Here is a 14416-nt window from a genome sequence, read left to right on the forward strand (position 1 = left end):
GCGGAACATAAAAAGGAACCTTACATCTGGATCATTAGACTTTGGAATAAAGCACTTACCATCGATGAGGGGCAGCTGTTTGGGTGGCTGCTCTTCCACAGGACTGAGCAGCTCCGATTCGCTGACGGACGTAGAGCGGCGGGAATTGGGCTTCCTGGCCCCACTGGGTTGAAGGATGCGTGGCGGTCGCTTCCAGGCACCTGGTTGCGGAACCACTGGACTGACAATCTTGTCCATGGCATCGTGACGATGAAATTTCTGTGCAGAGAAACAAAATAAATAAAGCTGGTTTAAGAGCTGTTTGTTGTGCGAGAAGTAGTGCCGTTAATAATAAATTGAGATGGGGTTATTGCTGCTCTGTAATTTATTTTTGAAATCATAGAACAGAATTTTAAAAACGACATGTAAGTACTCAAATTTTTTGTGCCATTTTCATACTCATTTTTTTATAACCATTTATATAAAGTTTTAAACGATTACGGATTACAGGGTACTAGTTGTATGCAAACGTACATACATATATCGACTTCAAAACCGTGCCGTAGGGAAGTACAATATACATCATTTTGAATATATTTCATAACATTTGTTTTTCCATTTGCATAGATACATACAGCTGCAAAAAAAAAATAGCAGCACTTGCCCAGTAAAACTTTGAATAACAATTCAAGGTTTAAAAGGAGCTGAAATACCTTTTTAGAAAGGTTAAGCAATTCACTTTTTAGGAAATAAAAAATAACAATTGTTTTATTTATTCTTATCTTAAATGAGAAACTTTGTTAAAAACGACAAAATTAGGCGAAAAATAAAATAGCAGCACTTGATGAAAAATGCTTAAATTTTCCATTTTAAACATGATAGTACAAAATTCACTAGTAAGAAATGTTTACGTGCTAAAACTACACCTTCCTCACTAATTTAATATTTGGTTGGGTATCCCTTATTACCAGTAACAGGAGCTCAACGTTTTGGCATGGAATCAACCAGATCCTGGCCCCGTCTTAGGGATATTTTGCACCAGGACTCCTTAATTATACCCAAAGTTATTCGATGTAAGTTTGCTTTGAAACTACAACTGCTTTTCTCATATCTGACCAAGAATTTTTGATGGGATTACGGCCTGGGGACTGTGCAGGCCAATCCAAGACAGGAACATATGTATTTTGGAACGAATCCTTGGCTTTCCTGCTGGTGTACTTGGGGTAATAGTCTTGTTAATAGTATTCGGAAAAGGGTATCATCATCGTCAACAAAATATCCACAAACACATGTTGAAACATGATGGTTTTTATACATGGTATATTATGGTATTGCCCCAACTACATAGTACGAGAAACAAGCCCATACCATTATACAGGATCCTTTGTGTTTAATTGCTTCTACTGTGTAGTTGGGCTTATATTCGGTGTTCCTAGGGCGCTTACATTCGATCAAGATCCATTGCCACCAAAAAAAACCACATTGCTCTCATCTGACCATAAAAAGTTCGTCCACCTTTCGCATGGCCAATTTAAATGTTCCTTGACGAACTTAATGGGCTTGGGTATGTGTCTACCATTTAAAAGAGGGACTTTCCCTGGAATACAGCCTTTTAAACCATGTTCCCTTAGACCTGTGTGAACTGTTTGCACTGTTGCGGATATGTTAAGATCCTTTTTCAGTTCGGTAGGAGCTTTAAATGGATCCTTCTTGCTCTCGGGCACTAGCCTTTTAAAGAGATGGGAGCCCAATGATTGTTTTCTCCCACGTTTTCGGTATTCTCGTTGTAGGTGATTGCATTTCCTATCATTTTGTTTTAGCATTGAAGGATTAGACCAATATTTCTGTGTGATTTTTCTTAAGAAATTGATTTTTTGACCATGTCACGTTTATCTGAAGTGCAATGCTTTCCTCGTCCCACTTTAATAATTTTTTTTAGGTATGTTTAAAAAATAATGTTGGAAATAGAAAATACAAATGTCAAGTCTTATAACCATGTGATTTTCACCAAAACCGCCGACAAGTATTGAATATTTGAAAAAATCGATAGTGCTGCTATTTTTGTTTTCGCCTCATTTTAGACCTTGCCGCCCAAAAAAAATTATAAAAAATAAATTAAAATTTTTTTTTTTCATTTTCGGATGGGAAAAATATCTAGCATTATGCGAAAAATCAGTATTTTGTACTATCGGTACCGCAACGTTAATTTATTTGATCGAGAATAAAATACGATATGGTGCTGCTATTTTTTTTTTCGCAACTGTATGTATGTACAAAGCTATACTCTAACATATCCGGCCTAAGTAAAATAACAAAATTGCGAAGCCAAAACACCAATATCGGAAAACGTAAAAGCTGCCAAAATAAATCAAAACAAAAGCAGCGAGTGACTTGCAACCAAGCCGCTATAACAACGGGGTCCTCCTTCTCAATCGTTCTTTTTTCTCAGCTACCGACTATGCCTCCGTCTCTCTCTAGCATGCTCTATCTCGGTTGTCTGCCCAAATGGAACGAGTTTTGTTCCCACCACGTTCCACCCGAACTCTACTCACCTTGCTTTTTTGCGAAGTGCTGCTCTCGCTAATTTTTCTCTTTCTCCCACCACCCCCGAAACTGCTGCCCACGGTGGCCGCGTTGCTGCCGCTGAAACTTAGACCCGTGCCGCCGACGCCGTAGCACGTGCTTGACAAGTCCAGACGCAAGTCTCGGCTGGCCCTTCGCTCTGCCAGCGTCGAAGCTACCGCCAGTGAGGCCGACATGGCCGAACAGCTAAGGAGCATCTCCTCTGCCGGCTGCTTAGTACTAGTTGAAGAGGCCGGAGTGGGAGGTTTCTCGTTTGCAACGGCCACATGTTGCTGAATCTGTGGCGATGACGTTGCAGTCGGCGCTGGTGCCTCCTGTTTCTTGTGCTCCTCGGTCGCAGTCGCCACCGCTGCCTCGGTCGGCGTTGGCGTGGGCATCTCAGCGGTCGTCGTCGTCGATGCCGATTGCGGAGAGTGCTCATGCGCCTGCTGATGGCCCGTTTCCGCTGTTTCGCCCGGGGCCGGAGCAACGGATTCGCTCAGCAGCAAGCTGCCACCTACGTTAATGGGCGCTGCCACCGGCGACGCCGCCAGCGAAGAGGTGACTGTGGGCAGCGGCGGTTCGTCGGTCAGCTCGCTTCCGACCACTCCTTCATCGCCGGCATGCGAGGTGTTGTTGGAGTCGAAGCGCCGTCGCTTTCGGTTCTTTCGCGTGCGATGGTGGTGCTGCCGGTGGTGGAGCATTCCACCGCCTCCCCCTCCACGCTTCATTGGCGACGTCAGCTGCTTCTCGTACTCCATGGAATCAACGGGATCCAGTAGATGCAGCGGATCGTGGATGTTGGGCGGAATTATCACCTCCACCTTTGGAGGCGTAGTGATAGGTGACTGGCGGGGCGTGGTCGCCGGCGTGTTATTACTGGAGGAGGCATTCGAGGTGTTCTCATTCTGCAGCGAATTAAGGTTGAGGGGATCGGAGATGTTGCCGCCCAGAAGAAACTTGGTGGGCGGAACAATCACCTCCTTGCGTAGCCGCTTCTCCGGCAAAAAGAACTTGGAGCGGCCGCAGCAATAGTGCACTGTATTGCCCGCTCCCGCGCTGCCTGTGATGCTGCTGTTGCCACTCAGCGAGCTGGTGTCCTTGCAGCTATGCGCTTCCTTACAGGACGCTCCCCCACCACCCGCTGCGGCGGCAGCGCCACCGCTTCCTACTACGCCCGCTCCGCCGGCAGAGCTTCCATTACATCCCGTGACCAGGCAGCACGTGTGGTTAGCATTGTTTCCGGCGCACAGCACGTGGTTATGGTGACCCCTGGAAAAGAAAATACGCAGAATTTATGTTAAAATAATTACCTAAGCAAACTTCACCTAAAACATAACTGTTTACATAGAACCGCTATAATCTTCCCATTTTTTCCCAACAACAAAAATCTTACAGAAACGCCAAATATTTAAAACAAGAGAGAACGCTATAGTCGAGTTCCCAGACTATCTGAAGCCTGTTACTGAGGACGCTCTTCAACACTGACTGTATGCTTAATCTTTCCTGAGTTCCTAGTTCCTGAGATATCGCCGTTCATACGGCCAGACGGCAGACTGACATGGCCATATCGACTTGGCTATTGATCAAGAAGCAAAAGTGAGTGCATGTTCATAACTCTTGACTTTCATCATCTATAAAAACAAAACTAAAGCAGGTAACCCAATAATTGTTTTTATTTTTGTTTACCTATCCTATTCGTAACAAATAGGACATTAAAAACCGTAACAATAAGCGATAGCTTAGAAAATAAAAACCAAAAAAGTCGCAAAAACTCACTTTTGCACGTTTCACAAGTACAGCTATTTTTGCTCACCAACTTCTCTTATCAGCAGAAATGTCCGTTATATTTGTCTTATCTTGCTTTCTTGTTTTTCGGAGATCAATTTAAAACGTTGTATTATGATTGCAAAACAAATTGTGTAAATTTCTGGCTCATATAATAAGTTGATAATTTTTCTTTAAAAAAATTAAAAAAAATTAGCATTGAAATTGAGAATAGTGTTGTGTGTCTGACCGAGAAGGGCTGCTCTTCACGAGCCATTGCCAAAAAGCTCGGTATAAGATGCCCGACTAATGGTATCCCAGATGAGGAAAAATAGGCTGCTAACACCTAAAGAAGCATCTTTGACCATAAACAAAAACGTTAGCGAGTGGACTGCCAGAAGAGCGCTGCGCAACATTGGATATGCAGCGGCTGTTAAAAAAACAAACCTGCATTATCCGAAAAAAATATTAAGGCGCGTCTAAAATTTGCAAGAGAGCACAAAGATTGGACCACAGATGATTGGATATGAAATTGAACGTGTTGTCTGGTCTGATGAGTCCAAGTTCAACCATTTCTAGTCAGATGGTAAACAATACTGCTGGCGTAGACCCGGAGAACGGATTCAAAGACACCATGTGAAGCAAACGGTTAGACATGGGCGGCGGAAATATAATGGTCTGGGGATGCTTCACATGGTGGCAAGTCGGTCCCCTGCATTTAATAGATGCCATTATGCGAAAGGGTTTGCAAACCCATCTTCCCAATTTTATGGAGAAATGTGCGTATTCGGAAGAAGAAATTATTTTTCTACAAGACGGCGATCCGAAGCACACAGCGAAAATTGTCAAGGAATGGATTGGTGAACAAAATTTCAAATTGATGGAAAAATCTTTGAAAATCTTTGGTCAATCGTGAAACGAAGGCTCGGGCAGTACGAACCGATGGAACCGAATTCCCAAGGAAGTCATTGAAAACTTGGTAGAGAGTATGCCATCTCGAGTAAATCAAGTAATTCATAATAAGGGGCAATGGACAAAATATTAAAAATTAATTTTTTCTTTATTTTCTTATAACGTGCCAAAGTGAGTTTTTGCGACTTTTTTTGGTTTTTATTTTCTAAGTCTTCGCTGAATACATATTGTCACGGTTTTTTGTGTCTTATTTGTTACGAATAGGATAGGTAAATAAAAATAAAAATTATTGGATTACCTGCTTTAGTGTTGTTTTTATAGATGATGAAAGTCGAGAGTTATGAACATGCACTCACTTTTGCTCGCCACTGTACATACAGTGGCTCACAGCTTATTTCAACCAGCGTCTATCTGAAACTTCAACGTTCTGTAAAAGCTGAACTAAAAATTTTATCAACAAAATTTAAACGCAATATATTTCTTGTATGTTTCAAGATATTATTTACTAACATATTTTATTTTAAATAGTATTTTTTAAAGAATTAATAATGAAAATGCACATCAAAACAATGCCACAGCTTATTTCAACCAGCTGCTTTAAAGCTTTATTTATTGGATAGTGCGGAAAAACTGGGCATACGGGACAATTTTCGATTTTATCAAGACAATGACCCAAAACATAAGTCGGGCATTGTGCAAACCTGGCTAGTGTGGAATTGCCCCCATGTAGTGCAACTCCCAGCACAGTCGCCAGACATGAATGTTATAGAGAATTTGTGGGCAATTTTGGATACAAACGTTCGGAAACGCCAAATTTCCAATAAATCTGACCTAAAAGTAGCTTTAGTAAAGGAATGGGTTAAAATCACCCCAGAACTCACCCAAAAATTAGTGAATTCGATGGCGAAAAGGCTTAAAATGGTGGTTGACAACATGGGAGGTCACACAAAATATTAAAAAAATGTAATAGTTTTAAGCATAAGAAAGTATAACATTAGTACAAACTGGTTGAAATAAGCTGTTGCGTTGTTTTGAGTTGCATTTTCATTATTAATTCTTTAAAAAATACTACCAAAATAATTAAAAATAAAATAAGTTACTAAATAATATCTTGAAACATACATGAAATATGTTGCGTTTAAATTTTGTTGATAAAATTTTTAGTTCAGCTTTTACAGAACGTTGTAGTGTAGACGCTGGTTGAAATAAGCTGTGAGCCACTGTACATACATAGTCGGAAACGCTTCCTTCTGCCTGTTACATACTTTTCTACGAATCTCGTATACCCTTTTACTCTACGAGTAACGTGTATAACAAAGGCACTGGTATGTTTTTATTAAACAAGTTATATTGACATCGGAAAAGAGTGTGTTGTACCAAAGACATTAGAATAACAAGATGCGTCCCGCCATACGATTTTTTTGCACACGATTTTTTCGTGCTGGCTTTTCAACTGGCTTCAGGCTCTCTCGAAATTTTGTTCAAAAGCCAGAGAGCGGAGAGTTCTAGAGCCAGCAGCTCTCTTGTACGCATTACAGCGACAGCTGACCACTGTATTGGTGCACACGTATGCACATGCATTGTAAAAATGACAAAATATGCCCTTCATTTTATTTTTTTATTTATTTTTTATTTTTATTATTATTAAATGTAATTATTTTTTTTTTTTTTAATTCTTTGTTTTAAATTACAGTAGTTTTAATAATTTACTTTGTATACGTTTTAATTATTTACTATAGTTATTTAGTCAAATTACTAGTATAAAAATTACCAGTTTTCAGTATTTAAAATGCAAATAAGGTTCAGTTTATTTATTTTTTTAGATTTTATTTTGATATTTTTAAAAAAGAGCGCAATTATGGGTGGTAAGAAATGCTCTACGAGTAACGGGTATAAAAGACTTCTTTCAAACCATAATAGTTACGAATCAAAATTGACCAAAACATTAATCAAAATTGATTTCGGCCCTAAAATCGTCTTCTAGCAATAGCACGCACACATGCACACGATCTCCTTTATTATTTTTACTCATACAAGCAAGGCAATTCTATTTTTAGATTTTAACGCTCTCGATTTTAGGCGAGCGAAAAGAGAGCAATTTTGGTCGTCACCAAAAAAGTGGCTGCATAGTGCAAAACCAATGTATGGCCGTTACGCATCTTGTTATTATAATGTCTTTGGTCTATGTCTCTGGAGTCTGTATGATGAGTCTCAACTTTATAGCTTTAATAGTTCCTGAGATCTCGACGTTCAGACTAGGGATGTCGTGATATTAAAAAAATATCGTATCGATGATATTTATACCCGTTACTCGTAGAGTAAAAGGGTATACTAGATTCGTTGAAAAGTATGTAACAGGCAGAAGGAAGCGTTTCCGACCATATAAAGTATATATATTCTTGATCAGGATCAATAGCCGAGTCGATTTGACCATGTCCGTCTGTCCGTCCGTCTGTCCGTCTGTCCGTCCGTCCGTCTGTCCGTCTGTCTGTCCGTATGAACGTCGAGATCTCAGGAACTACAAAAGCTAGAAAGTTGAGACTAAGCATACAGACTCCAGGGACATAGACGCAGCGCAAGTTTGTCGAATCATGCTGCCACGCCCACTCTAACGCCCACAAACCGCACAAAACTGCCACGCCCACACTTTTGAAAAATGTTTAAATATTTTTTCATTTCTGTATTGGTCTTGTAAATTTCTATCGATTTGTAAAAAAACTTTTTGCCACGCCCACTCTAACGCCCACAAACCGCCAAAAACTGTCAGTGTTCTCCTTCGCACTTTCACTAGCTGAGTAACGGGTATCAGATAGTCGAGGAACTCGACTATAGCGTTCTTTCTTGTTTTAAAATATGTATTTGATATTTTTGATATTTTTTTTTTTCAAATAAAATTTTATTTCCCCACAATAAAAATATAAAAGTTTCTTATTAACTTAATTTTCATATTTCATTTTATAATTTCTTTTAAACTTAAAATATCATAGCTTAAATTCATGGATTTCTAATACATGTCATAATAATAATAATAAGGATAATAATACAGATAAAAATAAATTTTCAGTGAAATTTTGAATCTGAATATGCCCACACATACATACATATGCCATATGTACAAATGTACCTTCTTTTTCGCACATTTTACGAAAACATGGTAATGATTATTTTTAAGATGCGAGGACATGTTTAAAGTGTTTCCACTGCTTTTTATAATTCTTTCGCACAGTTTTGATTTTACAGTCCCGTTTTTTATTTCTATGTAATTTAATATTCATTTTATCACGTGCTCGTGTACTTGGTATCGCGTCGAAATCAGAGTGAGCGAAGGGAAAATATCAGAAAAAAAATATCGCAATACCGATATTTGGTCAAAAAAATATCATGATATAAATATATCATTTTCAGAAAAAAATATCGATATATTGATATTTTGATATATTATCAACAACCCTTGTTCAGACGGACAATGCCAGATCGACTCGGCTATTGATCCTGATTAATAATATGGTCGAAAACGTTTCCTTCTGCCTGTTACATACTTTTCAACAAATCTACTATACCCTCTTACTCTACGAATAACGGGTATAACAAGAGAGAACGCTATAATCGAGTTCCCCGACAATCCGTTACTCAGCTAATGGAAGTGCGATGGAGAAATAACAACACAAACAGTTTTTGGCGGTTTGTGGGCGTTTAAGTGGGCGTGGCAATATAGGTCAACAAACTTGCGCTGCGTCTATGTCTCTGAAGTATGCAAGCTTAATTTTTCTAGCATTTATAGGTCCTGAGTTCTCGACGTTCATACGGACGGACAGATAGACGTACGGACAGACGGACATGGCCAGATCGACTCGTCTATTGATCCTGATCAAGAATATATATTCTTTATATGGTCGCTTTCTTCCGCCTGTTACATACTCTACGAGTAACGGGTATAATAACTTTAAAATACATATTTAAAATCACTCACCTTAACATTTTCTTATAGAGTTGCATGGTTCCTCCTATGCTCCCCCCACCAGCGGCTGCGTTTTGCGCCAACCTCGTGTTGTGATGGTGATGGTGCCCACCGATTGCGGCATGATGAGCGCCGGCCCCACCGCCACCTGCGTGATGCGCTGTTCCGGCGTTCCCATGATGGTTGATTCCACCGACGGCAGTCAGATTTTTGTTTTGGATATTCTGAATGTTCTCGAGATCCGCCTTGTGGGCTGCCGCCGCCGTAGGAAGGAGAGTCTCGGCTATGACCGAGGAGCCCGTAGACTGGGTCTGGGTACTGCTTGCGTCCACACAGGCACTGGGGTTGTGCTTCCCGCCGGCCTTGTGTTGCCTCTTGCTCCAGGCCTTGTTCCGGTTTTTCGGCCCTTGCTGCTGCTGAGGAGCCCGGAACTGGTGATGCTGTGCGACCTGTGATTTTCCGGGTAATGGAGTCGGAGATTTTGACTTTCCAGGCGCTCCAGCTGGGCCGTTATCCGACTGCTGCGGAAGAGGCTCTTGCCTGGAAGTGTGATCTAGGCGCAGAGTAGGCGTCATGGTGGATCTCGTTACGCGACAATCTCCGGGACTGTCGCTAAGTCGCTTTTCCATATTTCTCTAGAGAATGCACGCCATAGAATAACCCTTACTTTTAAAATATACTACTGAGCAACTATCACTGGATTTTATTAAGTTTTATGTGACTGCACTTTTCATTTACCTTTTACACTTTTGAAATATTATATTTGTATTTCCACTTTTTGATATTCAATTTTACATGGGTCACAGTGTATGACCTTACCCGGAGAGCTTTGCTCCCTCATAAGATTTTATTTTAGCACGCTTGAGTGTCAATCAATGTAAAATACCTTAGACTAACGTTGCTGTTAATATTGCATTATTTGGCGTGTTATTTGTTTTTATTTTGAAACTTCAACCGTTTTCATTTTCACTGATAAATATTTTATCGAAATTATCCATTTTGGTGAGTATGTTGGTACAATGGTACTCCACCTGACTTTATCCACTCCGTTGAAATGTACCCTGCAAGAGTCAAAAGATAAAATGGAAAAATTAATTGTGGAATTTCACTGCTTCTGAATGAACTGAATGACATTATTGGGATCTGCCAGAAGCTCTGCAGATTTTTCAATATTAGACCAGCATTTTGCATTCGTTACTTCCATAGACCAAAACAGGATGTGAGCTGAAGCTGAATAACCAGCAGAAAAGCAGTCAAAACAGCCCGAAACCCAGCCAACCAACTAACGACAAAAAGAACTTTGAAGAATTGAGTGCAGACGCTGTGCTTCATACCCCGATTATATCCTCGTTCCCCTTGGACGTCTCTATCCCGGCATTAATATTTACATGATTTGTGGCTGGAACTGCGCCAGTTACCTCGTTCGTTTTGGGTGGTTTTGTGGATTGCAATTATAAACCTGAGCAGACACAAGGACCCCTTAAAATGATTACCAAAAAGGGCAAAAAATGATGTTGCAGAAGTGCAACTGGCCAGATCGACTCGGTTATTGATCCTGATCAAGAATATATATACGTTGTATGGTCTGAAAAGTTTTCTTCTGCCTGTTACATACTTTTCAACGAAACTAGTATTCCCTATTACTCTGCGAGTAACGGGTATAAACATCCCTATTTTCAGACAACATAACTGAGACCATTTACACATACAATATACTTCCCTTAGATGGCTCAAGTAACATAAATGTTAGCTTGATATCCATATGAAATCTGTGCGTATTTTAACACCTTCCGTTTTATTGTTTTACTAGTTTCAGATTTGAACGTATCCTTCAGAAGTCCAGATGTTTTGGACAGAGGTTCTCATAAATCTTGGTAGTTGTCTTCCCTAAGACCCATAATCGTATGACTAAGCTCCCTCAAAGGCAATTTTTTAGACGCGCGGACTCGAAATGGGAACAACACGCTGCCGTCCGCGAATAACACGAAAGAACGAAGAGCGCGATACGGCATGCCCTAAAGAAAAATGTAATTAAAAAAAAATATGCGGCGCGTTGTTTCCGTGCCAAAGGTTGTTTCCTCCTTTTGCGAAACCCCCACAGAGAGGCAAGTCGAAAACTAGGACACTGAGCAGTGGGAAATGGCAAAAGTCAAAACAATGCCATGAGCCTAAAAAGCGGAGCTATTGAGATTCAATTTTTGTTATTTAGCTGAGATTCTTCTCGTCTTGGTCGCCGGAAGTAGTTAGTTTTCTTAATTTTGTAAAACAGTGAACTCCCAAAAATTCGATCTTCAGTTATTTAAGATTGCGAAGAAAATGCAGCAATTGATGTTGCTAGGGGCAGCAAGAAAAACAACAAAGGCCACTAGGAAAGCGGGAACAGCCAAATTATCAACGCGGAACAGGTTTTGAATGGCAAATCAAGTCCTGTGGGCATGGCCGGCGGTTCCATACAAGGTATATGGAGAGGCCCACAGGCTGTGGGACAACAATTTAAACGTTAGCAGAGCGATAGTAACCTTAGAGATTTTTAGAAGATTTTCCAGAAATATAAACAGAACACAAAACGAATAAAGCTTGACTATGAAGTAGTACCCACATTATTTGAGTTGAACAGTTTCCACATAAGCTTGACTTAATCCAATAGACACTGTACACAAGCAGGTATATAATATATAAAACAAGACAAAACGCTATAGTCGAGTTCCCCGATTATGTAACAAAAAGAATCTGCTTTTCCGTTATCCGTCGCATTATTTTCCGCATTTTTTCAAAATGCCAATTCTTTGAAATGTTCTGGTGTCGTTTTTCCTAACTCTAACTCGGCTGTCACATGACGGCACCAAGAACTGCTTATCCTTCCCGCCAAGCGACATTTCCCACCGACTTTCTTATCCATCTCCCATTGTCAGCCTTGTCCCCAGCAGAGCCGTTAAAGGCGACTGTCATACGGCACAGGTGCATTAATACAACGTGTGTGTGACTTGGTGAGAGTGCCATTCCGAAATATACAGCCCTGATGACTGTACGGAGCCTTTTTGCTACGCGTTGCATTATCGCCAATTTTAATTGACACGTTTTCAGAAAAATGGAAACAGGAGACACATTTAAATTCATTTGGATCGGACAGGGAAAATAATAATAAAATAAGAGAGCAAAACTATTTTTCCGGCTGCACTTTGTCAGTTTTGACAGTTAAACAACTGACTTTCGAGTAAAGTGTAAAGCATTCTGCCTTTATTTCGCATTTCCACTTTTACTCAACTGATATTTCCGCGTTTTCTACTATTGGAACAGTAAATTTAGCAGTAAACTTAGTCATTGTCCAATGCAGTAAGTGGTAAAATCTCCAAAAGTACGAACCGAAATAAAGAAAGCGATTAAAACAGGTAATGTTTAAAACAGGTAACATGGAAAATTCATGGTAATCAGGAGTTAAGACTGCAGAAATTGAAATGTAGTCCAAAGGCCAGATAATCAATTATGTAAAAAGCCATTTGAGTCAATGTGAGTCTTGCTTGTCACAGCAATAAACCAAAATGAAGTGCAATGAAAATGCCGTAAGAGAAAGCGGACTAAAGTAGACTAAAGTCAGGCAAAGGGCTGTATAATTTTGCAAGGCCATTGACTGATTATGTGCGCCTCACTGAATCCTGACTCATGCGCAAGACTGCAGAAAAACCGAAGATGCGGAAGATGCATGGTACAGCCTAAATGTTGTGATTAATGATAGATTAATATGGCTCATTGACTTGGATAGTCATTAGCTAGTCACCGGTAATAGTTTTGTGCTAGAAATAAATGTGTTAAAAACATTTTGTTTCTGCGTACTTAAAAGGGTAGAAGCGGATCACTTTAAACGAATCAATATTAGGAACGATTACTTGACTGGCACCACTGCCTGATCACTTGTTTACATTAAAACGCACTTAAGACACCTTAAGGGGGGGGTAGGGTTTTGAGGGTTCAAAAAAAGTGATTTTTTTTAATTGCATATTATGAAAGTATAGTAACTCAAGATTGTTGTCTGTAAATAGGAAGTCAATCGGAGCAAAACTCACAAAGATATAGCTTTGGAAGTAGGCGGGTCTCGAACGACTACCTGAGTAATCCCTCAGCGGGGAAGACAGCAACAAAAACTTTAAACACGTTTTTCTCAAATCGATGTTTTTTGAGTCGGTGCACTCTGTATCTCAAAATCTATTCAACCGATCGTTCTCAAATTTTTTACAGTATTTCCTTACATAATTTATGAGGTAACGCTGTCGAGATTTTTTCGTTTTTGATTTTAATTTTTTTATTATTAACAACAATAGTCATGAACTTTGGCCAAAAATCGGTATTTTCACTTTCAAGTTTTGTAAAAAGTTCAAAAATTATAATAAATGGAAAAACTCGACAGGGATACCTAGAGGGACATAAAAATTGATGGAAAAACTTTGGGTATTTCATATCAGATTATCCAGTGCTGAGGTATGACGTGCACCGCAAAATGTATTTTTTCTGAGGCGCCTGCGAAGAATTGCTGCCATTCGGTCAATTTTCAATATTTTTCAACCAATATTTCACAGAATATAGTTCAAATACTACTCTTTAATGTACAATAATCAGAAATAAATTTACTTTTACCGTACGCCCAAAAAAAAATCTGTAAAAACCTGTTTTTTTCTCCCTTTAAAACCCTACCCCCCCCTTAAGCACGTTGTTTTTTTAACAGGGTTTGCCAATTTAAAGTAGTTGAAATAAACTTTCTTCATTCGAATTATTTGTTACATGGTGTTATAGTTTGTGTTTTTTTATTTATGTTTTTTCCTGCTGACCTACTGTCACCTTTGGTGCCACGGTTTTTTCTTTAGTTTTTTGATTGATTTATTTTTATTAAATTTTCAATTCATAGAAATAGACTAGTCAAATCTTTTTTTTTCAGCAATATGTTGATAGTTTTTCCGCACAGCTACAACTAAGCAGCTAACATGTCGATATCTAGCGCAGATAAATGCGAATAAGAAAACATGTGACACAATAGCTAAACAAAGAATTTCGGAATGGGAAGGTGTGAGTGTGAAAAAAGAAAAATACATTTTAAATACAACGCTCAATTATGTCAACAGCGGCAAGTTCAATTGCTGTCGCAAATGCTGAATTGTTCCCAACATTACTCCTGGTAATATAGCCTCCCCAAGCCACCAAACCACCACCCTTTTTTGCATTCTTCTGGACACTTTTCACACACAAATG

At 39.5% G+C, this 14416-nt stretch overlaps 1 protein-coding gene across 4 annotated transcripts in view; it reads right to left on the reverse strand.

Moving 5' to 3' along the window:
* The window catches only part of LOC120458691 (7SK snRNA methylphosphate capping enzyme bin3), a 34244-nt gene that overhangs the window by 2792 nt on the left and 17036 nt on the right, over positions 1–14416 (reverse strand). For 3 of the 4 annotated variants that reach the window (XM_039646430.1, XM_039646431.2, XM_039646429.2), the window contains exons 2-4: positions 9191–10239; positions 2532–3813; positions 60–258 (exon numbers count right to left, since the gene is read on the reverse strand). In XM_039646430.1, the coding sequence (XP_039502364.1) occupies positions 60–258; positions 2532–3813; positions 9191–9807 (2098 nt within the window). In that variant the 5' untranslated portion in view covers positions 9808–10239. The remainder of the gene's footprint in view (positions 1–59; positions 259–2531; positions 3814–9190; positions 10240–14416) is intronic. The other variant, XM_039646432.2, reaches the window with a different exon arrangement.

Source organism: Drosophila santomea, chromosome 2L, assembly GCF_016746245.2.
Source record: "Drosophila santomea strain STO CAGO 1482 chromosome 2L, Prin_Dsan_1.1, whole genome shotgun sequence".
In the NCBI taxonomy this organism is placed as follows: domain Eukaryota; kingdom Metazoa; phylum Arthropoda; class Insecta; order Diptera; family Drosophilidae; genus Drosophila; species Drosophila santomea.